General features: G+C 44.9%; 1 protein-coding gene across 4 annotated transcripts; it reads left to right on the forward strand.

Annotated features, from left to right (window-relative positions):
- The first annotated feature begins 1,842 nt into the window (after window positions 1–1,842).
- Su(z)12 (Polycomb protein Su(z)12) lies at window positions 1,843–21,756 on the forward strand. Of its 4 annotated transcripts, none has more exons than XM_065454218.1 (16): window positions 1,843–2,106; window positions 3,472–3,518; window positions 3,619–3,683; window positions 4,600–4,665; window positions 5,099–5,154; window positions 5,239–5,325; window positions 7,036–7,050; window positions 8,565–8,768; window positions 9,436–9,692; window positions 10,605–10,791; window positions 11,684–11,934; window positions 14,645–14,802; window positions 16,000–16,092; window positions 17,663–17,768; window positions 18,659–18,738; window positions 20,592–21,756. In XM_065454218.1, exons 1-16 carry the CDS (start codon window positions 1,983–1,985, stop codon window positions 20,815–20,817), a joined length of 2,022 nt encoding a protein of 673 aa, XP_065310290.1. In that variant the 5' UTR covers window positions 1,843–1,982; the 3' UTR covers window positions 20,818–21,756. The 4 variants fall into 4 exon arrangements, with proteins under 4 accessions (XP_065310290.1, XP_065310293.1, XP_065310292.1 ...); XM_065454221.1 differs by having other exon boundaries at window positions 8,589–8,768; XM_065454220.1 differs by lacking the exon at window positions 7,036–7,050.
- The last annotated feature ends 4,431 nt before the right edge of the window (window positions 21,757–26,187 follow it).

Raw genomic sequence — 26,187 nt, forward strand, 5'->3', positions numbered from 1 at the left:
TATTTACAGCCCATATTTCAATCTACAAACTGCAGCCAGCGAGTATGCAAGTCATAGTGGCTTGGAATGAATTCCGAGGATAGCCCTCAAACATGTGGTAAAAATGCTCTGCTATTCCACGTACTCTAAAGAAAATGTTTTATGCATTGAAGTACAAAAGTAACTAGAACGCCAATGCATTTCGTCAGACAATCTAAAAATCGACGTCTCAAAACTGGCATAGTCCTGAAGATGTGTTCCAAGTGGCCTGGCGGACTCGCGGGCTACAATTGGTAAACTTAAATATGTGCCGTAAGGTAAGTATTTAGAAGGATCATTAGTGCAGGTAAGTTAATTACTCAATTAAGCATTTCATCACTCTTACAAGTAGTGGGGTGGCCCAGCGAGTCATTTGGTCACGGGCTAAAGTCACAATTTTTAAATATTTGGTGCAGCTAAGGCAAAAAATAATATGTTCTATGCAACTGCCAACGAAGTGGCTTATGCCCCTGTATGCTGACCAAGCATGTAAAGAAGCTCTGTTCCACCTCTTAAATATTACTTTCTGCACAAAACCTGGTCATTTCTTGAAAGCTTATTTGTGTCCCCGAGGCTTGGTTCCACTGATATCATTGTTGTTTTTTGGCACGAGTGAAATATGGCATGAGTGAGGAGATCAAATGGATATATAGGTAGATGGATGAGAAGGTGTTTTGTGCAGTGATGAAAAACATGGGCTCTCTTTCACTCAACAAGCATATGCGTCACAACAGCATGTACTGCTCTATCATATGTCCTCTTGCATCACAGCGTTAGTTGCCCCAGAGCAGATTGTGAGCATTGAATATAAGTAGAATAAAAAGCTGTGGTAGCTGGTCTTTTTCATCTGGAGCACTGTAAGGTAAAATTTTATGGTGGTGTGCTTGCATCATATTGTGCGCCATGTTAGCAATTAAAGATCGCAGCTAGTGACCAGATCTGTTTTCCCCCATTTTCATGGAAGCAACTATGCTTCTGTCTGGATCCATGGATTCAAGTGCAGCATAGATCCCCAAAGTATATTCAGGTAATAGGCCTTTGCAGATTAATGAACCAGTAGATATTAAAGGCTCAAATGCAAGTTTTAATTGTATTTCATGGTTTCAATATGAGATCGTCGGATATGCCATATCGCATGGCGTTTTTAGCTGTGCATGCATCCGCAGCATGACTGTGGCTGCTCGCATGCATCACCATGGCAATGCCCAAAGGTATGCTCCGAGAAGCGTGCAATACTCAAATGAGACATTTATTCATCTTGTTCGTCTATGGCATGCTGTAATGGCATTGTTTCTTGATCTTGTGCTACGTGGTGAAGTCATCATGAAACATAAGTTGTGACAGTGGTGAGATGTCTTGCGAAGCTGTGATTTAGGCTGTTTCGAAACTTAACATTGACGTGTGGATAATTGATTGCGCTTGACTAATATGTGACAATTACGCGCTTGAATGAACGGCTCGCTCAAAAACTGGCAGACCTAGCTGAAGCGGTTTTTGCAAAAAGTATTATATTTTTTCTTCCATTTTTTTTTTTTTTCTCGCGTCGATGTGCGGAGGAGCAGGTTGAAAAGATCAAGTATCAACACGAGCACAACTGCAGCCGGGTGACGTTAATCGCGACACTCCGCTGATCGCTCTGACGACGCTGCCGTACGTAGCGAACTCTCGCGTTCTGTGCTCGACTCGACTGGCTGTCTAGCGATCGGAAGGGCAGTGGCCCCCTTCGGGAGCCCAAATAAAAACGTCAGCCGCGCGCGGGAGCAAAACAAACGCAAAAACGGCAAAAAAAAAAGAAAAGAAAAGCGCAAGACGACCCTCTCCCCACTTCTTCCTTCTTACCCAGCGTGCACTGCGGCTTATCGGTGGCTGCTGCTGCGGCTTTCGGGCAATGTGCTTTTGTATTCGGTGGCAAATAATCGCGGCGGCTATCGGCGCTCCGTGAAAGCTCCTCGGTATCGGGCCCGATGCCGCCGAAAAAGAAGGACAGGCCTCCCGTCGAAGCGCCCAAGCCGCAGCAGCAGCAGCGTCCGGAACAGCCCCAGCAACATGCCTACGCCGACCACGAGCTTTTTCTCCAGGCTTTCGAGAGTGAGTTCGTTTCTTCCGTTGCGGTTGAACAATCCCGTCGTCGAGTCAGGCTTGAAAATTTTTACCCATCGGGAGTGCCTCCTGCTTTGATCCGTATATGGGTCCATTTTAACGCCTCAAACGCGTGGGTTGCGCTGCGTAGCGCGATAAGCGGGAGCCCACCTCGGGACGTTTCGCGCCAGCAGCTTCGACGCTTTCCCAACTCGGGATACGAGGCGTAGGTCGGGGCCAGGGCGCTGCGCGCGGCAAAAGCGCGACGGCTGTCGAACTCGTCGCGATATGCGCTACACAACTTGCATCCTGGCTACTGTTTACGAAGACGTTCTCCGGCGCAATCTAGTTCTCTAAAATTAAAGACGTCGCCAACGCCGGCAAGTGAACTGTGTGCTCACTTGTGCTCCCTTCACCGATCACCCGCGAGCCACGCGCATCAGTTGGCTGCGCTTTGAGCGCTTTCGAAGTACGTTTGCAGGGAGATCAAAACTGTCAGAACTGGTTGTGTGTGTCGGAGAAGATCCGTCGACACTTGGGACACTCGATCGAAGCTTTTCGGTAGGTGTTCCCACGCCGCAGTGTTACGGGTGGCTGAAAGCAGGTGGCTGTCTGCCCGCCTGCCAACTGCTGTTCGCTGTGTTCCTCGTGCGAAGGGTGCAGGGTAAAGAAGAAAACAAGAGAAACCAACGGGATTGCTCCAAAACATCCCGCAGAGCTGTTAAAACAGCTGAATCTCGCGAGCGGTTTAGCATGCAGAGGAGCAGCGCGCGGACCCGGTAGTTTTCGCACGTTGATATGATGAGCTGGCAATGACGCTCGCTTGCAACCGCTGTTACACAGCGCCCAGTTGCACTGCATCAGCGTTTGTATTACGGCATTTTAATTTTGCCTTTGGGTATTGCAGGATTCTGCGGTCATTTTTACTGTGCTATTTGGTGCACGTTAATACGGTTCCCGATACACTCCTCGTTAATCTTTCATGTAACGCTAGAATGGCACGTTTAATATCTAGGATATGGAAGTAAACATTGACCGCTCATGTCAGTATTTAGTTTACTATCCGTAGCTACTTCTGGATCGGGTAATTCTGAACTTGGAATCGGTGTGACAAATTTGAGGACCATCATCCGATTCATCACAATTCTTATCTAAGTGCATGCAAGGCAAAATTCGTCTGTTGTTATGTTATACGAGGTCTCATTGTTTTGCCTAGAGTGAGTGATCGCAAAACATTGGAGCAGTTGTCTTCTGTGTGTTTCCTAGAGCACCTCGTACAGTACCCCTTTGCATTTGTCTTGTGCCTGCATGAAGAAATCATATTGCATTGCAAAACATTTTAGCACTACACATTTGCCTTTGCTTGCATTCCAGAGCCAACTCAAATTTACAGGTATCTACGTACACGGCACGTAGCATCGGTAAGTTCAGTTTGCATACAAGGTGTCGCAGTATTTGGTTGCTTTGCTTGATTGCAAATTATAATTGCTTTATCTACTGTAACAACATTTTATTTTTCAGCCTATCTTTCTTCATAGGACATTAACTTATATGAGTCATCGCATGTCACGGAACCATAAGAATAGGTATGTGGCCACCTTACTAACTTCATCTCGTAGTTTGATAACTACACCGAAGAACAATTCTGGTATTTTGCATGCCATGTAGCCTCTGACTTAATGGATTCAACAGACTCGGCAGATGTGGCACGCTTTAGGAATTATAAAGCAGCGTGAAAGACATTGTTAATGGCGAACCAGCTGTGCCAAGCCTCCATTCTGGTGGCTTGCTTGCCTCTCATGTTCGCATATGCACAGCCCAAACCTCTTCATCTTTAACGAGTGAAGTAGACATAGCACTTTAACATTGTTATGCCGTGCAGCAAAGCGTAAGCAGAGGAGATTGAGGAATAGGCTGCAGAGTATGTCATTGTTGAATGTCAACTTGCATGTTTGTACTATGGCTGCCACTGGCTGCTTGGAAGCTGTTGACGTCTGCTTCATTGGAGGGTAGTTGGAACAAGTGTTCACTTCATCTGAGTGTGTGTAGGTTGTTCAGAGTGACTATCCATCATTGTTACTGAAGTTTTAATGGATGAGATGGGTTTATTTACAAGGTGAAGCCTACCTACTCTGGTTTTTTATATCCTCTTTATGTCCTCTTCTTTGGCTTTGCTGGAGTATTATTTTCAACTCCTTTGAAGAGCTACTTGAGAAATACTTCTTCGCTGCCTCCAGGTAGACATGGGCTAAAATAATGGCTGGTTATGAAATTTTAGCACTGGAGTCACCATGGATTTTTACTGATGTGAAATAACAGTAATCCTGGTGGAGGGCCACCCTGTGTATGACAGAGTTAATATGAAGAGTTTAAAGCCACATTTTTGTAAATATGAATGACAGCACTGACCTTGTGTCATACTTTAGTGACTTCGCATGACTTTTATCATAGAAGAGATTTCTGGTGAACTTTCATTGACTGGCTAGTTCTTCTATTCTCAAGGAAAAACTTTAAAGTGGACAGTCTTCTACAACGAGTACAAGCACAGCAAGATCCATCATCATGCAGGTTTGTTGCCTTTGTCTCTGTTTGACATGCATGTCTTTTCGTCATTCTTTCGAAGCTCGGGTTTATCGCCAAGCTGATTCATAAGAAAGAAACCGCTTATAATTTGGGATAGCTCAAATAAGTTCATACGTTTTCTTCTGTTTGCCTACCATTCTCAAGCTGGCCTTGCTATGTCTTTTGGCGTTCTTGTTGGAATGACGAACTGTGCATCAAATGTAGCAGTTTTGAACAAATTTCTTGTCTGCTCTACGGGGCGGAGTATGTTTGCTCCACCTCCCCCCCCCCTTTCCCTGTAATTGACGCTTATGCACTGGTACATTAGTAAAGCACAACAGGAGGCGTCCCCGACTTTTTCTCTCGCTCTTTGTTGCCCTAACACAGTGTTTCCTTATAAAGCCGAAAAAAAACTAAAGTGATTTGCTTTTGCTTTCAGAGCCCCAAGCCAAATGACATTGACATTCACCGGCTTCTTCGACCGTTCGACAAAAAGTGAGTTGAAAACAATCTTGCAAAGGTCGGCTGATGGCCCGTGCCTAAGCTGGTGCCTCATCCTCCTCGCCATTTGCTGAACAGGGGACATGGTCACAGCAGAAGCAGTCATCCTGAAGATTTGCAACAAGAAAAAGAAAGAACTGGAACTGCCGTTGGCACAGCTTTCAGGTAGTGTTCGCAGCTCTCTTTCAAGTGGGTCTGCCTTTGTCTGATATGCAGAATGACTCGCTGTGCATTGTAGTCTTGGCTTGAGAGGCAGTTATCTCGCCAGTAGAGAAGTTGCAGCAACATTGAGTTTAAAGGGGCTTTAAAGGCAAGTGTTAAGTCAATCGGGACAGAGATTAGTCTCCTGTAATCCTTCAAGTGTCTGAGTGATCATGTGGTTAAGAAAAAGCTTTCAACTAAAAGCAGCGACCCTCCCTCAATTCAATTCGCCTAAAAAGGAAGAAAGGGTGTACTATTGCGGACATATCTAATATACATATACATGGCAAAGTAAAAGTAGATTACCTTCTAAATGTAATAGCTTGAAAGTGCCATTTCGCGTTGCTACTTATCCATTGCCAAGGATGGCGTGAGATCCAAACTAAATGAAGAAAGTGAAATTATGCTGACATCACATGAAGTGGGTAAAATGGGAACAAAATTACAGATTTTAGTTAAGCCTAACTTCATGAGCCTTCAATTAGGCCTTTAGGTAGGGCTAATTTCTTAATTATAGTGCACCAGTGAAGTGTCAATCCAGTGTCCCGTGGCCTCTTATACTGTCAGTTCGCTGACAGTCTCGGAGGCCATGCTCTTGCACTGCCTCCCTACTGCTACTTGTTTCATGGCACATGGCACCTACTCTGTGCTGCTGTTCTTCTTGCGAATAGTTTTAGAGCATGGCCTCCAAGACTGTTGGTGCACTGACAGCCTCGAAGGCCATGTGCTGCCATGCTGGGCAAGTCCAACAGCAGCGTAGAGAGGGTGCCATGTGCCATAAAAATTGGCGTTTCCTCTGGGGAACATGTACAAAAACGCCATGAAACTCTGCCAGTGCTGCTGGCACTGGTTTTCTTTGTACAGAACTCACATGAAGGCTGCCAAGCTAAAGTTTTCTCATATATATATATATATATATATATATATATATATATATATATATATATATATATATATATATATATATATATATATATATATATATATATATATATATATATATATATATATATATTCAAGTGCAGTGCAATTTGTTTTTGTAGTATCAGTCATGTCAGCAAGAGATAGTTTTAGATTTACCAAGCAGGGATGTTGGCAACTTGCTTCCTTTCAGATGTTTTGCAGTTTCGGAAATCCTTAGTTGCACACTTGTTTAAGAAAACTATCGGCTAAAGTTGTCTTAGCTTTATTTTTGCTTTTATTGCCCCTTTAAGTTGCACGCATGAAGGGAGGTGGTGGTGGAGCTTGCTTCTTGCTTAAATCTTGTTTTCCACATGGTCGTCTGCTTCACAGATGAGCAAGCACTTGAAGTATGCTTTCTTGCACTTTTGTGGCGCTGTAGGGCCTATTCATAATTGCTCATTTTGCCTATTTTCTCACGGCTTACATAAACTGCCTGGTTCTTTTCAACACGGTGCTGGTTCTTCCCCTCAGAGTAATTAAAGCACAAAATGGAACAGTCCTTCGAGACATGCTTTGCGCACACTGTTGCACTTTTTATTTGCAGCACATTATGCTTGCTTTGTAGCACTAGCAGTCATGCTTTGCAGCATGGCTCACGTGTTGCTTATGAATGCTTTTGGCTTAGTGCGCTGGATTTCTTTTTTCTTTCTAAGTGAGTGTTTGTTTGCTACTTGTTGCATGGGCTGCGGCATGTTATGACGGTGAACGAAGCCTGCGGATCTGAAGGTGGGAACTTCAGTTTTATTGTTAGTTTAAAGCTGAATTGCATCCTAAAACATACTTTGCAGAGTTTGGAAATAGAATGCTTAGCGCTGTGTTTGGTTTCCTTCTTGAATTAAAGAATGTGAACTGACATCTATAATTAACTTCAGTAGCACTAAAGGCCAACTGCAACAAAATTTTATTTCACCAAATTGGTTATGGGTGAGCAGTCTATTATATTAGAGCAATTTTGGCAAAGCTAACACACTGCTAATTTTATAATTTTCCATTTAGCACCCTTTAAATAAAAACTATGCAAACAATATATGTAGCTGACGCCCCCGACCATCCGGTAATTCGCCCAAACTGCCCCAGTTTGCCGGAATAGCGGACACACTGAAAGTCTCTACTGGTAACTTGCAAACCAACCAATAGGGCTTATTCACTTTTGCCCTTGTACAAACACTTTGCTTCACGATGCCGAGATTCATGCATCTCTGTATATGTGTTTAAGAAAGGGTATTGTGTCTTTTCGTTGCCTGCTAGCTTTCTCAGCTGTTGCTAATTATTATACAGGTGAACCTCAATAGTACAAACATAGATATAATGAATTATTGGAGATAACAAAGTCGATCTAAAATCTTTATTGCGTAATTATACAGTCGAACCTCACTATTTCAAACATGCATATAACGATTTATTGGATATAACGTAAATTGAGATGTTTATCACGAATGTCAGAATGCAACAAATATACATGCTTATAACAAAGATTGGATAGAATGAACGAAAGTACTTTTATGTCACATGCAACTTCACAATGGCACTTTGAGGCCTAGGTAGCCATTGTTGGCAAACTCATTGTCATTCACCATACAGTAGGGCTGGACCATTGATCAAACAACTTTCCAAACAATCAATTAATGCTTTAATAGTCTTAAAATTTTTAATTGCAAATAACCAGTTGCAGTAACAAGCAAAATTGGACAAGTGTGAGCACCGACAGCCCCGCCTAACTCACTCAACAGTGAAAAACGGAACCGCAGACTTGGTTACAATGTTTCAACTAATACAACACGTGTGTGCATGTCTGTTGTGAGTTGAAACGAAAACCACCCGTGATTCATGTGCTGGGCTTCTATCAGCGGTACAAGTGGTCAAGTGAATACCGTTGCGATTTCATTTGATGTGCTTGATATTGTGTGCACTCAAGCAAGCTGCTGATGTAGCGATATCAGTGTCAACTGCCCATTCAAACAGCATGGTTTGTTCTCGTTTCGGCGATTATGTACAAAAATTCTTCCTGACCTTTTCAGCTTGCTTATGTAAATCCACAAACCCGAATGACCAGCCCTACCGTAAAGCTGCCAAGTGTGTTATAGGATGCAAAAAACAAAGTTGCTGTATGTCCCTGAGCATGGCACTAGTGAGTTAGCAGAGGAAAGCTGCCCATGCTTGGGATGACGTGCATGTTTCCACGGGCAGTCGGGGTCCTTCGAAAGTGTTGTTCTTGATGGGAGCCTGTCGTCATGCGACAGCACCATTTGTCTATCACGTGCCAGTGGGCAGCTGCGAGGTGCCGCACAATCCCGAAGGAGCTGCGCACACCAGCAGCACCCGCACGACGGCCATCACCGTGCCTGGCAACAGCTTCTGCCCCAACGGAACCGGTCTCGTCCGTTCCTACGTCCTGCTGCTGCGAGTGACCGCTGGCGGTCTGGTCAACGAAGGCGACGCGGGAGGTCAGTCCCGCTTTTTTTTTTTGGTCTCGTTTCTTTATTCGTGGTCAAAATAACGAGCGCTCGCTTAACCCCATCGGCGCCTTGGACAAGCTGGATTCATCGACGCATTTCCGATAGAAACGACCAATATGAGCTTGTCGACAGTGCATAGTTTGCATTTATTTAGCGATGCCACGGGCAAGCACAGTTTTGTCTCGGAGCTAATTTGTGCTTTTGGTGGATGGTGGCACGCATTCCATGAAACAGCGCAGCAGAAGCGAATTTATTATTTCCGAGGAGGTAAAACCTGTTGGCAACTGGGGTCTTTAAAAATAACCCGGCCATTTTTGGCCCGCATTCAGAATAACAACACGGTACAGAAGAGACTAAGCAGGATGCATATAAATAAAAACTTAGTTGAACTTGCTGTGCTAAATGGTGTATAAAGGCACGTTATGGTAGGAGTTGTACAACAAAAGTTAGCAGGGATTGCATATGGCTTTTCCACAAAATAATGAAAGGACAGACATGGCTCAATAAAGTAGAGTATATATATGCAAGTGAATACGCAGTCACATCTTTGATTTGCAAATTATATTGCGTTCATTGCTTAGCTACATTCAGTGCCTCTATGTTTGCCAAAGTTTTTAAAAAGCGAGGAGCTGAAACTTTTGCCGCGACGTTTCAGTTCCTGCGGCAGAGCCGCCGTCCAAAAAGGCCCGACGCAACGGGTGCCACCGTCCCCCAACTTCCGGTGCTGGCAGCGGAGCTGGTAGCGGCACTTCGGCGGAAGAGAGTCGCCACTACGTGGGTGAGATGGTTGTGTACGAGCAGCAGCGGTGCCTCCTCAGCGAGGGTGAATACCAGCTGATGCTGAGGCCTTGGGGACCAAAGGCAGCACCTCTTGCCCGAACAGCGTCTTGGGAAAGCCTCAACCATATAGAGGTGGGTTCCCACGGTCGCCTGCGTACGGTTCAAGGTTAAGCCGATGCAGCCAGTTTTATTTTGCAACTCGCTTTCAGTTGGTACAGGTGAAGGACCCGTATCGAGGTTTCAGCTTGCATCAGACGCGAACGTGTACGCAAAGCATTCATAGAAGCACGCGATGCGCATATGTGCACATCGGTACATACACAATTACCCAAGTTGATCCGATGGTTGGTCTCAAACCCTGTTACCTCAGCACAGCAGCCCGATGTGCTAACCATTTGACCATGGGTTACCCAGTGACCCACCTAGGCGGGAAAACAGTTACATACAAACATGCATAGCTAGATAGCCCCTGGAAAGGGCATGAAGTACCCAAAGAATGTTAACACATTAAAACATTTTTTTTTTCTTTTGTAAATGTTGGTCACTCGTTCAGGTTTTTGACTCCTTTCCAGATGAACAGTAGAAAAAAAATTGCCAAAAAACCACCTCGCATAAGTTGGCAGGGACAAAGAAAGGTGTAATTGACACAAGGAAGCCCTTCTTTGTTCTTGTTCATGTGCAGTACGTAAATATGAATGTTTACTGTAGTATTAAAGTATTGAATAACCAACTAGCCCTGTTCTTTGTACTGAAGAACAGTACGATAGCATCCACGTGTAGACAGTCTGTAAGAAGACAAACAAGATTGAGGGAAAAAAGGGTTGACATTTCCATTTCAAGCAAACTGCATGCGAGTTTTGGGCCATGTAAAAAGGGTCATGATTCACAATTTCTTTGTTCACCATATTTCTTTTACTTTTTCAAAAACCACGGTTGCATACAGGCAAGCTTCATCAGTGGAACAGAAACTTGCATTGACTTCTGTTCTTTTGCACTGTCATTCAAGCTGCATTCTTTAGGATTGATTTCTTGACATCCTTGCAGAGCTCCCCGCCCCTTGCGGCATTTGAGAAGTGCCCCAAGGTGGCGTTTCGGTTGAACTGGGGTCCTTCCGAGGAGAGTGCTAATGCGGAGTCTGCAGACCCCGTTCGAACGAACCGGCCCGTCTTGTCCCCCGTGGAACTGAACGTGGCTGAACCTGGGCACAAGCACACGCGCAGCAGACGCAATGGTGAGTCAGGCTGAGCTTCCTTGTGAATTTATCTCTCCAAGCTTTGCAGGTTGTGACAGTTGCGAGTGTACTACGAGAAGGCTAACGGGGACAAGGCAAGTGGCAAGGATAACAGCTGAACACTCGCGATAATCGATCACCAACTTGCCCAATTGGCGACCCCACTGAGTTGCAACAGTGTTTGAATGAATGACCTGAGCACAGGTTGGCAGTGTCATAAAAGTGCTTGCATGCGTGCTGTGCTAAACTGAGCATCCTCGCGTTTCATTGACCCATTTTGGAGGTCATATCCGTGATCGATCATCTTTGTGGACATTTCAACACTTTCACGCCGTAATGTCCAGCATGGTGTCTCACAGTAGTGGCAGGAATCCGGTTGATGCGCTCGACTACGTTGCAATATAAAAGTAATGCTGATAGAAGGCATCGTGTATCTTTCGCCACAACTCTTGCTGGCTTAGCCAATCAACGCTCATTTGAATTGATAGCCCTGGATGTGGTTAATTGAAAATATGACCCAAGAAGCTTTTGTGCTAACACTGCCTGCCACCACAGGCACACTTAAGACAGTGTTCAGAAGCGTTAGCCTAGAACCTTCTCCTGACCACTGACCTCAACTTTGCATGGTGTGAAAGTGTAAGTGTGTCTTGCCCAAGATAAAGCATACCTTTACTGTCTGTCGACAAGGAGGTCAATACAGGCTCAGGGTTTGCACACTGACTTTGCCGTCTTGTGCTTTTTTTCCTAGCTGGCAGTTTACTGTGCCCAAAAAAACTTTGCATAAAAAGCTTAAATCTTCGGTTCACGTCGCGGTTGTGCTCGTGCTTTTCACCCTGCGTTGCGAGGGGTATGTTTAGCTTCAGCATGCACTTACGCCGCACGCACTCTGCAGGCGAGATGAAGGCAAGTCAGCAGCAGATACAACAGCAGGGCAGCGGACAGGTCCAGAAGAGCCCGAGCAAGGCGGGCACGGGACAGCGCACGCGAGTGGTGTACCAGTTTGTGTACCAGCAGCAGACGCGGCAGCAGACGGAGGCACGGGCTGACATGCGCTGCCCCTGGTGCCTGCTGCAGTGTCGTCTGCTGGCTGCCCTCCTCAAGCACCTCAAGCTCTGCCACGGGCGCTTCACGTTCTCCTACGTGGTACGGGCTCCGTTCTTGCTCCGGTTTTGTTCCGAACGTAAACTGGCCGTGATCCAGCCGTGGGTGCTATAGTTTGTACTCCCAAGTGCCTGCAGACATTGGGCAAGAGTGGTTTCGCATCTGCCATGTTTACCCGATTTCAACGCTCACCTGAATCCAACACACCCCCAATTTTCGAGGACATTAAGCATGAAAATAAAGGTGCACGTGAATGTAGCACGTTGCCCTAATTATAAAATAAAAATATAGCATGTCCCCACGTTTGCGATCAGAAAAAACTATACTGGCGAAATTTACCTTCACGAAAGAAAACAAAAATTTTTTTAATTGAGCTTTCGTAATGAAAGTGGTGCATAGTTGTTGCCATTTGCACTTCATTGGCCTCTGATACCGAGCATAATGGGATGGTATTCTTGAACAATCACTTTTAGAGGTACTACTGCTACCTATTTTGCAACACTCTGCATTGGACTTGCCAAAGTATGCATCCAGCAAGGTTCCTGGCACCGTGCGCAGATAGCAAGCGTGGCATGGCCGCAGAAATGCTGGCAGCTGATTACGGTGTTGCATCCGCATGAAATCTCACGGAAGTGATAGTATCTCAGAAATTCATTGCCCTAAAATATTGCTCAAGATGATAGCCGAGCACAAAACGAACTGGCAGCAACTTTCACAAATCGTGCTCTGTTGCCATTTTGCGATGGCGATGACGCTGTGTCTGACGGTTCTGATGGTAGGCTGTTGCCACCGCTGCTAGCGTGGTTTCATTTTCATATCCCACTGTAGCGCACAGGTGATGTTCGAGCTCATTTTCTCCGAAAGAAAGGTGCGCGTTAGATGTGGGTAAACACGGTAACTTGGCAAGACTGAAGAAAACTTGCAGCTTCTCTTGCTACGTCTGCAACTTTAATACAATAGCATTTTTCTTCTCACTCATTAGTTGTCAATTGACATCCGTTTGAACTTCCTCTCCTTGCCATGGTTATCCATGAACTATTGCGACGTTATCACTACATTGTCACCTGATGATGATGTGTTGTGTGTTGTGCAGTGTGATGCAGATCAAAGCAAAAAATGAGAAACGAGATTGTGTTAAGCAGGATGATGACTTTGACTGTCTCCAACTGCAGTTGGCGTTTGACTGTCTCCAACTGCAGTTGGCGTCGCCAAACTGGTTTCTAACATTTACACGATTTCAGTAGTTGGGCAGAAATAATGCAGTGGCCGCATTTGGATGGTGATGAAATGCAAGAACCTTCGTATACTTAGATTTGAAAGGACACTAAAGAGGGGAAAAAAGAGAAAAGAAAGAAAAAGGTTTCTTCTGTATTAATAAATTGTCCTTCTACAGTAGCAAAAGCACTGCTTTTCATAGTTAGTTACTTTAGATTAGATACCCTACTAGCCTTTGGCTATGGGTCTAACCAGTTTTGCCTATTTTTATGTATTGTAATCATGAACATGTAATAAAAGAAAGAAAGGAGCTTGGTAAGCCAAGAAAGGGGCAGAAAGATTATGGTCGACGAATGGTGCCCTCTAAGTTGTTACATGAGCTCTCCGTGACGTAGATTTTGGCAGAATCTGCTAAGGCCTCAATAAATTTTTATCAGTCAAAATGCACTACACTGTATTTTAAGAAAGCCGAAATTCATCATGACAAGTTTCGGGAACTATTACTGAGCCAATGCTGCACAAACACAAAAAAAAAGATTTGAATTTTCGTGACGTCATACTGACTTGTTGGGGTTGAGGTGTGAAATTAGAAAAAAAATGGAACATTGGCATTTATTTTCTCTTCTAGTAATCAACCCATTATGGCTAAATTAACAAAGATAGAGTTTTCAAAAGATACTTTATTAGTGTAAGTTATTGTTTCTCCTTGGTGTCCCATTATGTACATGTTAAAGAAACCCCAGGTGGTTTAAATTAATTCGAAATCCCCCAATACGGCCTGCCTCATGATCATATCTTGGTTCTGGCACATAAAGTCCCAGAATTTAATTTTGTGCGGAATGATAGAGAACATATATGGAATGCATGTCACCTTTGCGTGAATACTGCGGATTATGTGGAATTCAGACTAAGTGTTAATATAGTGGACTCTCTTTAAACAGAACCTCAAGGGACCAGGGAAATTGGTTCCGTTTATCAGGAGTTCTGTTACTGAGAGATAGAGCTGAACACAATTGCATGATTACAATACCAACCAACCATGAGGATGGTGTTCCATTTAAGCGATTTCCGTTTATCAAGATTCCGCTGTATGTCAAACAGTTGAGGAGTGGATAAGAAGTTCGTGTCGCTTTTTGAATAACACAAGAAGCATGTAGATTTCAGGCTTCACATAGGAAACATGTCAGTAGAGCGGTTGCTCTAGTGAAAGCAAGGAGCGACCTGTGAATAGGGAAGTGGGTCCCACAGATGCCAAAAGTTTGATAATTGTTGAACTAAGTGACTCTCCATGCGTACTGCATTGCTTGATGTAATAGTTCTGTGGAAACCTGCAAGGTTGAGAGTGGTAATTAATTAAGGGAAAATGAAACATCCACCCAATTGTAGCAATTTCTACAAAAGAAACCCAGTAGCAATTGCTATGTTTTGGTGGATGTCTCATTTAACCTTAATTGAGTACTACATTGCTGCGTGTCCCTTCATGCCTTGCCAAGAGCCTCGCACTCAACCCTCGCTGTCTGTTGTTCATCTTCTACAGCCTCACCCGAAAGGAGCACGCATCGATGTCTCCATCAACGAGTGCTACGACGGATCATACTCCGGCAACCCACAACACCTTCACACCCAAACGGGATACGCCTTTGGCTGGACTGGTCCTGCTCGCCGCACTCCTGTCACCTGTGTGATGGTCTGCCGGTGAGCTTCAGCTTGTCGCGTGTCCCGTTGACACTTGCTGGATGCGTACTGCCCCGTCTTCTAAGGGCAAACAATAGGCCCCGCTTTAGGTCAGGGGTCTAATTCGCAGCGCCTGTAGTTGTCTTCTGTCCAGCCGGAGTATTGCTACTGATCTTCGGCTGATCATTTCGGCTGAGCATTGAGTGCACATTAAAAAAAACCCAGATGGTCAACATCAATCCGCAATCCTTCACTACAGCACGCCTGATAATCATATTGTGCTGTTGGCATGTTAAATCCCAGAATTAGCTTTTTGTGTTTTTTACCTTTGCGTTCAGTCAGTGCTTCTCAGCAAATTGTTTAGCTTTAAGTCAACTCAGTGCTACGTAAAGCTATGCCTCATCAGCCAGCGCAAACAAACATTTGTAGTCTATGGCCTCTAATATATGGCTATGCTTGCGGCTTGCCACGTTCGTCGCCCTATCTCAAAGGCCAAGTATAGTTACTGCCTCTCTCATTAAGCCTAAGCACTGAAAGATGGAGAAAAGATCTCGGAAACAGCGCCAAAGGATCACGAATACTTCGCTGTCGATGCGTCGTGACACAAATCTAAAGCAAATGGTCCAAACAGTGCACGACAGTGCAACTGCAACTACATTGCGATGCAGGCCTGAACGTTGTGCCGAAACTCGTAGCTTAGGTTGCGCTGCCGAGATATTGTAAAACAGAGTACGTATGCACATACTGCACTCCCGTCTCCATCACTTGGCCAAGTGGTATCCCCTCGTGTGAGGTTTCGTCTGTTCACTGCCTCACTCGCGATCTGTAGCCGTTTCTTGATGGCCGCCACCAAAAACTGCATCAAGACTGCGTCAAGTTTCGTTCCATCTTGGGAAATTTTTTTCATTTTGGGAAGCTTCGTCATTTTGAATTTGTATTGTAAGACCAGAGAGGCAGCCAGCATTTCGTATTGAAAGCGCCAGAGCAGTTACTTGATGCAGTTCGAACGAAATGCCTCGTTATGTGCAGCTAAGTCTTGTGCACCACAATGACAATGCCAATCGCACAGTACTGAGCTCTTGCTTGCGTTCCCCCCCTCCCCTTCCCCTCAAACATATTTACGGTCCCTTAGGAACCTGAAAAATTCTGATTAACTGTATGTCAGGCTGCTGATGCACTGTAAATACTGTATCCTTTAAAAATATTTTTGTGTTTCAGACCCAAGAGAGCACCTCTCAGCCTCGCAGAGTTCATGGAGCAAGATGAACCGGACATTGAGCAGCCACGACCCTACATGTCTGGTCACAACAGGTGTGTGCGTCAGGCTTTGTTTGTTCTCAACCCTTCATTGATCAGAGTTCAGAGGAGTTGCTAATTCTTTTGCCTTTATTGTTAAAATTTGAAGAATTATTTGTCCCTACAAGTTATTAGTCCAGCCTGAATTTAATAATTTGTTTTTAAAAATTTCTATCTCATCAGAGTGGTTCCTCATCGTACTTTATTCTTTATGTGGGGAATGCGGGGCTGGAGGGTCAGCTTTTGAACTGCTGCACCAATTTCGATAAAAATTTCAGGGAAGATTTATTTCCTTATTAAAAGACATTCGAAATTTCAGCATGCTAGTAAAAAAAAAAAAAAATCTTATAGCTGTGATATTGAGCAATCAAGTTTGTCAGCTTAGAAAAACTTATTTCAACAATAATTAAGATGTACTAATTGTCTGTGATCAGATACCTTCTAGATGGTTTATAGTGCAAGATTGGCCAGTCGCATATTTTTAGTAATTACTGTAAAAATGTCATCACTCTAAAAACAGTTTTTTTTTTCTTCTTTTTTCCTCATCATTATGTCAGACATCTGACAATTTCTTGTGTTGGAAAATATTTAGGGATCTAAAAAGTACCTCATCTTGTTCCTGACAAACCTTCAGTCTAGAAATTACCTTGTAAGCAGCTTTTGGCGAAGCAGTTTGGAAATCGTAGTTTTGCTGAAGGCTTTGTTCGACCAAAAAATGCAAACTGAGAAAAGTGAGCTCAAAGATTTCAAAACACGCTATCTTATCTGAAGACCAAAAGTTATTAAAAATTATTAATGAAAATATTCTGCTTCATAGGTTTCACCCTTCTCTTCAATTTGATTCTGCGGCAATTGCTTCAAGTCATCTTCGCCGTTCTTGTTTTTTTTTTTTTTTTTAGATTTAAAGCAGTGCAGCTGCCTTGTCTCCGCTCGTAGACAAGGGTGCCGCAGCCAGAAGTATGCCTTTCTTTTTTATTCTTTACTTTGCTGTCTGCTGTGCTCTCAATGGAAGGTCTCCCATAATCAAAAAGCACGAAAAATGAACTTTCTAGCACGGGCAGCTCCCTAGCTCCCTGTTTGGTTCCTCGCCCACTCTGCTGCTGCGTCTTGAATACAGTATCCATGAGTGCTCTTAACAGCAAGCGCATGCCACCGTCACAAGACGAGAATTCATATTTTTCTTTTCTACTGCGCAGATTGCAAACAAAGCTTGGTAATGGACTTCTCTTATGTCTAAGGAGGCAAAATAAATAAAATTACGAAATGCGTTTTTCTGGCGAAAACAGAGATTTTTAGCCCCGCACTCCCCCTTAACGTGCAGACTTGATTGTCTCTTTTGAAAACGTGCTATTACCATTGGAACAGCGAGGGAAAAAGCAAAGCGATGGCAGTGGTAACGTCAGTCTTGCATGCGCACATACCAGTTGTGCGAGTCGGGCGCACCTGTTGTGCAAGTGCGCGGATTGCCGAGACACCTGTTGTTGCCGGCACCTCATGGCCATCGAGGTGTCATTCGGGGCTAAGCCAGCAGGCTTGTTGCATGCTCTGTCATTTTGACTCGTTTTCGCGTGTGCTTACTTCCCAGGCTCTACTACCACACGGAGACGTGCTTACCCATCAGGCCTCAGGAGATAGAGCGAGACAGCGAATCAGAGGACGATCCTGAATGGCTGCGCATCAAGACTCAGATGGTAAGGAGCTGGCGCAGTCGGTGATTAACGAACTTCTGGAGTTAGTGCTGCAGCATTGCATTTCCTTTATAGTGTTGAAGGCCAGGCCAGCTTCACGACACTGCGAGTATGATAGGCATTGTAGTTATGCACTGCTGATTAGTTTTGACTGTTTATGGTCCTTTGACAGGCACTTGAATTTAAGTGCACAAGCATTATTGCCTCGGTTTTGGCCCTGTTGAAACGTGACCACCACGGTCGGGAATTAAGCTCGTCACATCATACTCGGCAGTGGAACGTCTTAGCAACTGAGCTACCATGGCAGATCAGTGTCGCAAGTGTCTGTGATAGGGTACAGCAGATCATCCTGAAGACAAGTTCTGTTACTCTGAATTCTCTGATAAGCTGAAGCCAGTCAGCTCGACTGTTATTTGCATTGCTGTAGATTCAATGCGTTTCTGTTCAGCTGAACTTTCGGTCCGATTGAACAAATTTCCGACGTTGAGCGTCATCAGGAGGCTTTATGGTCTGTTTAAAATAAAATTTGAGACCTTTAAACATGCTTAGAATTTTGTATCGTTAATATAATGCGCATGGGTGACATGTACCAGTTTGCGTAAGGGGAGCATTTATCTTGCGGCCCTCATCTTCTGCCGCCAGTTGCAAAACTAAATTTCCAGTCTGTCTCGCTCATTGCTGCGATTTGAAGCCGGGGCTGGTGCTCGGAAGGCATAGCTGGTTTGCCCCTGCCGGGTAATGTCGACCATCGGGGCACCATGGTGGTGTATGTCGCAAACTGTACTTCGTAGCTCAAGTTTACCATGGTGTCAACTGCGACGATGTTTTCCTGCCACGATTATTTTTTCGTTTGTCTGCACATTCCGTGGTTGAGACCAGTTTGCTCTTTTCAGATGATTGACGAGTTCACCGATGTAAATGAGGGAGAGAAGGAGCTGATGAAGATGTGGAACCTGCACGTCATGAGATATGGGTGAGTGTACACTCTTGTCGAGAAGCCCGGATTACACGCAAGATTGCCGCTCGAGACACTTTGCGTGTATTCACAGGCTTCTTCCACGCTCGAAAAAAACATTTTTATGTAGCACGTATTGAGCTACAGAAAGCTGTACAGTGAAACCTCGTTAAACCGTAGTTGGCCCGAGCTCGGAAAAAGTACGTAATAAACGGTAGTACTGCTTAACCGAAATAGCATGAGATTGCCCACTTGCCTGTCAAAAACAGAACTCAGTGAGAGTGCAATGAAATGGAAAAAAAAAAACATGCAGAATTTATTCACTTGGCACGCCAAAAGCGTTATTTTCGTTTGATGCCATGGTGGCCTAGTAGCGACGACAGCAGCCTCAAATTTACTGAAGCTGTGAGCCAGCATTTCAGCCAGCCACCTCGGCAAACACTCGCATGGCAGATTCCTTGTTGGCATTGAATATTCTCCGTGCATGGGCGCGGTAGCGTTGCAGAAGTCATGGGGCGCCTTTCTCATTGCGGGGTGCTCTTCTCGTTGCGATCATTGCATTCATGAGGCTGACGTAACGCGCAGCTTCTGCCGCTGTCGGGCGTGAATTGCCTGTGCTGTCGATTTTTGTGTCGTCCTCATCACTGTCACTAGTCGACACTTCGGCAACAACAGAGGCAATGATGGTGAAAAATCGAACCTCGTAGCCGACATTGTTTCGCAGTCGCAGCAGCGCTTCCGAGCAACTCCTTCGCATTCCAAATGCCACACATCGTTGTCAACAGTAGATTCCTGTACCGTGCCAGTGCCAACTTCTTCATGTCACGTTCGATAGCACAAACAATGTGTAATTTTTCTTCTGTGCTAAACATTCGGCGTCTTTTTTATTCGAGCTTCGGCAATGATGCGAGTCCTTGCTTGCACGATGCCACAACGCTCTGGCATGGCGCTGAAATGATTATGTTGATGCGGATTCACGCGCAAACGCACAGGTCGCTTGGAGGCCGTTGTTCTGATCTCTGAAGCTCTTTGTTCTGCCGGGCCGCCCGATGGAGATGACTCACCGCCATGTTTGCGTGACGAAAAGTGGAAACACTTTTTGTTAACCTATTCATATGCAATAAGCTGGTATGGTTTATGCTTGTACAAAACACATTATGTTCTATGGCCGCTGAGTCAGGGATTTTGCTGTACTCCTTTAAAACGAAACTACTGTTTAAGCGGGTACAGTTTAACGAGGTTTTACTGTATTGGGAGTTTTTCTCATTGACACTTTTCGTGTAATTATGATACTCAAGTAGTTGATTAATGACTAATTACGTAATTAGGTGGAATGAAAAAAATAATCCGAGCATCTCCAAGCGACAGCAAACATTACCTTGGCTCTGCCCACCTACCTGGCATTTGCATATTTATAAATCTTGATGCACGATAGTTGGGACACCCTGTATAGCTTGTAGACTTTCTCCTTCACATGCAGCTGCTGTTACTTCTGGTGGGCAGTTTGTCTACTTCTTTTTTTTTTTTGCAAGTACTATCACCAGTAGACCTTGTGCCAAGGGTGTATGAAACTAAACTTTCTTAAAGGGTGTCAAGTACATGACAATGTCTTAGAGAGACAGAGTGTCAACCTACTTGAAAATGAATCTGTGCAATGCCTTAACGTGTGATACAACACGACTGTAAAATGAATCTGGACCAAGCACAGCGTGTGTCGCATGGCACAGAAGTGCCACAGCTGCGTACACAACTCACGGTGTATTGCACTGTACCGCCTTGCCCCTTAAATGTTGTCTTTGCGAATCGACCATTGCCTGCCGCTTCAGGTGTTCTGTGCATCGTCTCAACATTTCGCCTCCCGTGTCTTTCAGGTTCGTTGGCGACTGCCAGATAGCTCTCGCCTGCAACATGTTTGTGGAGCAAAAGGGTCACGAACTCATTCAGCGCAACCTGTACCGCAACTTTGTCCTGCACATGTGCAACCTGCTTGACTACGGCCTGGTCAGCGCCTCGGTCGTCTACACGACCGTTCGGAGACTGCAGATGTTTTGCGACGTCAAGGACCGCCGACTGCGCCTCCCCATCGCATATTCGTAGCGCCGTTTCGACCTGTGGCCTAGTGGTGGGAGCGATCAGGTGTACATACACGAGTTTCCGCCAAGCCCTGAACGCAGTGTGAAGAAAGAAATAAGACCAGACAGTGTCTCACGTTTCAGAGCCGCGAATGGAGCGACGAGTTGCCATTTCTGGAGGAAAGTACTGCCCCCTTCGAGAAGGGTTAAGGGTATTTGCCCTCAAAGGTCCTCTGCCACTGCCCCAATAGCATGCCGTGCGTAGGGAGGTTTTTCACTCGTCAGTTGCCGCGACTTGCGAGCAGCACAGCTTGTAGCTGTCAGCTGGGCTGGCTGAAAAACTTAACAAAACACTGTGCAGAGGTACAAGGCGTGTAAATAACCTGCTGATAAATGTGGATAATTTGAGTATAGCCAAATGATGCGTAGAAATGTAATGAGAATGGAACTGCACAATCCTCTTGGAGATGCTTTGTTCTGCCACCACTAGGGCAAGCCTTTCTCCTGCACCACAGACCGAATACTGGCGCCTTAAAAATGTCGTGCCGATCATGCGCGCAACGTTTTGAAGTGAGGAAAGAATGGTGCCGATTTGGTACTTTCCTGAAAACTCGGCCCATTACGGTTGTCATCGGCATGCGATATGCCTTAACTGGTAGTACAAAACTTGCCAAGAGAGCTGTAACCTGCCATGCCCCTTGCCTCGGTGGGTATGACCATCCTACGTAGCGGGACCAGCGTTAAACTCCGCTAGGGGTTCATGGGGTTCGTAATGTCTTCAGCTAGACCTAGGGCGTGCTGCAGGACATATTCCAACAAACATTGCATAGTGGCCTTGCAAAGGACTTCATTGGCTGCTCTTGCAAGTAGAGTTGAGAGCGATTTGGAACGCCAGACAGTGTGTGTTGTTGTGAAGCTATTCTTATTTTAAATCATTTAATATCAGATTCATGAAGGGTTTGTATTCATGTGTTTATCACTTTGCATTTCTGTAAGGCTTCTGCAATGCAGGACCGTTATGCTTTTGAAAAATGAATGTAGCATTGAATCTGCAGCTGTCAAGTCGAAGAAATGACAGAAGACCAACATGTAGATGTGTGAATATGTTGCATTGTTTCGGGAACACTGTTTTGAAATTGTTTGTTCAAGTAAGATTTGGAGATCCCTTATGTTTTGGAAGGGGGCAAAGAAGGGAACTTTGCAAATTTATGGCGCTGTTTTTAAGCAGCTCCACGAAAACTAGGTTCTGTGCGGCCAATATCTGTTCATTGAAAAGTTGGTGTTGTGTTGTAGTAGTGTACCGACGGATGAAAATGGCAGCAGGTTGGAAATGCAGATGCATGCGCAGGCAGCATTTGTATTTGCTGTCATCGGGAACCCTGTTTTTGGAGCGGCCTGCCAAGCAATGAGTGGCAGTGATAGATCTCCGGCGTGTCAGGTGACAGTGCAGAGGGAATTGTCATCACTCTGTACTGGCGGTGGATTCTGGATTTTTGAAGTGATGCCAAATGAAAAACTGCCAGCACATAATGTGTTCATGTCGTATTAGTGAGAATATTTTAAGCGGAAGCAAGTGGTAAATAATTTGAATTGTTAACGTTTAGTCTGCACCGTGCTGCTAATTCTTCACCTACTCACTATGTTTCCTTTTGTGCCCATGTTGCGAATTTGGGTTCGGGTAACCCATTGGCCCGCCATTGATAGAGAGTTTTGGCTGGTATGTATATGTCACGCTAGCATTTGATTTCTCACTGGTGTGCCGAGACAGATGTGGCAACAGCAATGCTGGTGGTGATGCGAGGTGGCGCTGCCCTCGAGTGCACCATCACCGCGAAATTCGATAGGATGCCCTGGGCCGTTTGGTCGAGCAGAGTATTGCGTGGTCTCGCTGCCAGAGCAGCTGTTAGCAGGTCTGTCCCCCGTATGTCTCTGGAATGGCAACGAGCTAAAACCAGTCTTGGTGGTAACCAACCGTAGTTGCCCTCCAACAAGCCATGGGTACAGGTACCTGATACCTGAACAGTGTAGAAATTCTGATGTGATAACTTGATTGCTCTGTTCCTTTCTTTGGGGGGGGGGAAGGGGGGGGGGGGGGGCTCTTTTACAGTTTCCCAGGCCTCTTTGTTGGTGTGGTAGCAGACCTTAAGCTTTAGGACCTGTGTTCTCTTTGGCGAGCACTGTTTAGTTGTGCGATAGAAAGTGTGGAACAGTGCTTTTGTTGTATAAGCTTCCACGATGAGATTTCTGCAGCCCAGGCTAAACACCTTAGAAGAGCCATTCTTGGGTGCATATGTGGTCATATTGCACGAGTGACATAACTTGAAATCTATTGTTAAGGCCCGTTGGTTCAGGGTAGGAAACCAATAGAAAAAAGATAGCTACTAGGACAGGAATCCTCATGCCCATTTTCTCTTATCCTTGCTGGCATACCTTTTTTTCTTTTTTCCGTCTTCCTGTTCAGAAATTGTATCATTGCTGGTGTTTTTGTTGCAAAATCAGTATGTGCCACCTGAAAAGGTTTTCAGATGCTTCATTGTGGCCAAGAGATTCCGCAGTTGTTTTCGTGAGGGACATTTGGGACAGTAATCGTCTCGTGCTTTGTCATTGACTGGGCATGCATTGTCACTAAGGCAGGGCAGTTGGCGCAGCGGGATGGTCAGGATGGAATATAAGAGTGGCGGTACTGTTACAGGGGCCCATCGTACAAAATTATATGTTTTCTAAGCCGTGTGCTACGTTAAGAGTAGAAGGACAAGCCGAAACCATAAAACTGTGTGTGTTTGGTGTTGAGTGTTATGACGGTTATGAAGCCTGCTGGGTAGTTTCAGAAAATGGCAAATACGGTCTCTGTCAGTACGCAGAATGGGTGCAGTCGCTTGGTGTCTGGCGCCGCGCATTGTACCGTTCCTGCTGTGTGCTGAAGCAATTTCCAGTCGTCGCATGTTTCGTTCTCGAAACCCTTCACCTCTTTTGCATGAAATCTGTGTAGGTCATAGTTTTGGCACGTAACTTGCACGTCTTAAACTCTCACGTATAACAGAATGCTCTGAGAGCTTCGGCATACAGTTGCGGCACCACCCCTGCCAGGTTCCACATGTGTGCGCGTGCTCTACCGGCATCTGGCCAAGGCTAAAATGGCACGGGCAGTACTGCTGTGTTAAAACCGCATTTGAACGTTATCAGATTTCATGAAAAAACGTTCACCCTTTATTCTCGAATTTCAAGATTAAGATGTGACAGCTGCAGGCAAGTTCACTTGCATTTGCTATGGTAACATTATACGGAGTGTATACGGAGTGCATACGGAGTATACCCATAGTTGAAAGAGTGCACTGAGGAAGTTTGTAAAGATTTGCACTGAAAATGTCATGGGGAAGCAAGAAATGTAAGGTCGATCATGTTGTGTCTCTTGCGCATTTACCTTATGGGCTGTGTTTTCAACTTTATCTTTTTTTCTTTTTGGCGTGTTACGGATAAATCTAGTTATCACTCCTTCCAGACTCTCTCCATGCACTGTGTGAATTAGCAAGTGTTTGGGAAGCTGGAGCTTGGCAGGATCAATAACCTTATGCCACAACTCCCTAGTAGTAGTATTGGTTCAAGTATGCTTTTTAGTGCAATCGAGACATATCTACCAGTCGAAGAAGCCTACCCCCCTCACCTCTGTTACCATCACTATAGCTGCTGTGAAGGTTAGCTGGCTGCACCATCAAGGAACAAGTCTTTTCAGTGTGCATGGAGAACATTGGCATTTGGTCCTCAAGGCCAGAAAGAAGGCTGCATACTTCGCTAGTCAATAAAATTTAATGGTCCTCCCATGCTTGCAAGGCAGAGGCTGTGGAGTTTCAGAAACAAGCTTTGTGTGAAAATCTGTAGCTCAAGCGTATACAGGCTGGTCGCTTGGTAGCGTGTTTGTGTGAGAGTCTTGTGCCATGTCGCAGTACCATCGGCCCTTGATAGCATAGTGCAACCTCTGAATCACTGCCACGGTAATCTTGTCTTTTTTAAAGCCTTTTTAATACACCTCGCTTGTACAATATGCCCTAGTTGTCACCCTTCAACTGATACCACTGTAGTAAAGGCATACCACTTCTGAATTCACCGACAAAACCTTGCTGTTCTCGTTCCCATCTTGTGAAAAAAAATTTGTTTCGAATCATTGTTCGCCAATTGCTCTTGCCGCAAGGGCCTGGATTTGTCGCGGCAGCTGCATTGTCTAGCCAGAATGGTCCGAGACTTGCAGCAAAGTGTTGTGCTGGCGGAATGCCGCATTTTCAAATCTTTTCTACATAAAGCGGAGGGTGGGGATCCAATTGCTGTACTTTGCCAGGTGCAAATAAGCCTGGAACCATGCTAAATTTCGGGGGGACCAAAACTAACAACGCATAACCTGTCAACTACTACGCTTTCGACTGGCCCATGGAAAGTGATTGTATGTATGGGGAAGACCACCCGACTCTTTTTCACCTTTCCCCCTCGGTGGGTTTGTGACATTTTTGAAGGAAATCAATGTCGAGTGGGGAATCAAAATTAAAATCTTTGGGATAGTATTTGTTGGGGTATGCAAAGGACACTTCATATAGTAGTGGTTTAACTCAAAAAGAAGATACTATTAAAAGGACCTTGTGAACTTGACTTTTACTGCACAATGTCGAGGTCAGTGTGTTGTCACGGCTGTATCCTGTCAATCAAGAACACGGGCAGTGGTTGTGGAGGTGAATTTACAGTCAGGGGTGGATAATTATTTCCTGTCTGAACTCCGTCCTTTTGATAATCTCGGCCATTGCTAAATCCAACCATTTTAGTTGGTTCAAGTTCGTTTTAGGATTAACAAATAAAGTTTCATAAAGGCAAGTGGGAAGAATAGGTCTACCTTGTCTGAAGATGGAAATGTGAATCGAAAATTTGAAATTAGCAGTAGCACAATTGGGATCCCAAGTTTAATTTGGCGCATAAGGAAATTCGGAGGCTGTACTCGCACCAGCTTTGTATGAACTTGCTGAAAGCAGTTGAAAAGGCAGTCAAAGAAAAATCTGGCTACGCAGTTCCTAAATGGGATACCTTTTCGGTAACTGGCCCGTACCCTCCACTTCCTTATTCATCCTTCGGAAAGCTATTATGCAAGTGATGTGATCGATCCAGGCCCAAGTGCTAGAAAGATTGGCAGTCTGGCCTTGCAGAGAGGCATTTGTTCTAGCATATACTGTTCCACTGCTGTAATCCCTCTGTGTTTGCTTGCACGGATTATTTATTCTGTAATGTATAAACACGCTTTTCTTCCTTTTTTTCATGAACATGCCTCTGTCAGTGTAATTACCTGTACTTGTTTACATCGCTGTATGGAATGCACGTGATCACGTAGATGTTTTTGTACCATTTCGAACCTCGACGATCG

This window comes from Dermacentor albipictus, chromosome 8, assembly GCF_038994185.2.
Source record: "Dermacentor albipictus isolate Rhodes 1998 colony chromosome 8, USDA_Dalb.pri_finalv2, whole genome shotgun sequence".
NCBI classification, from domain to species: domain Eukaryota; kingdom Metazoa; phylum Arthropoda; class Arachnida; order Ixodida; family Ixodidae; genus Dermacentor; species Dermacentor albipictus.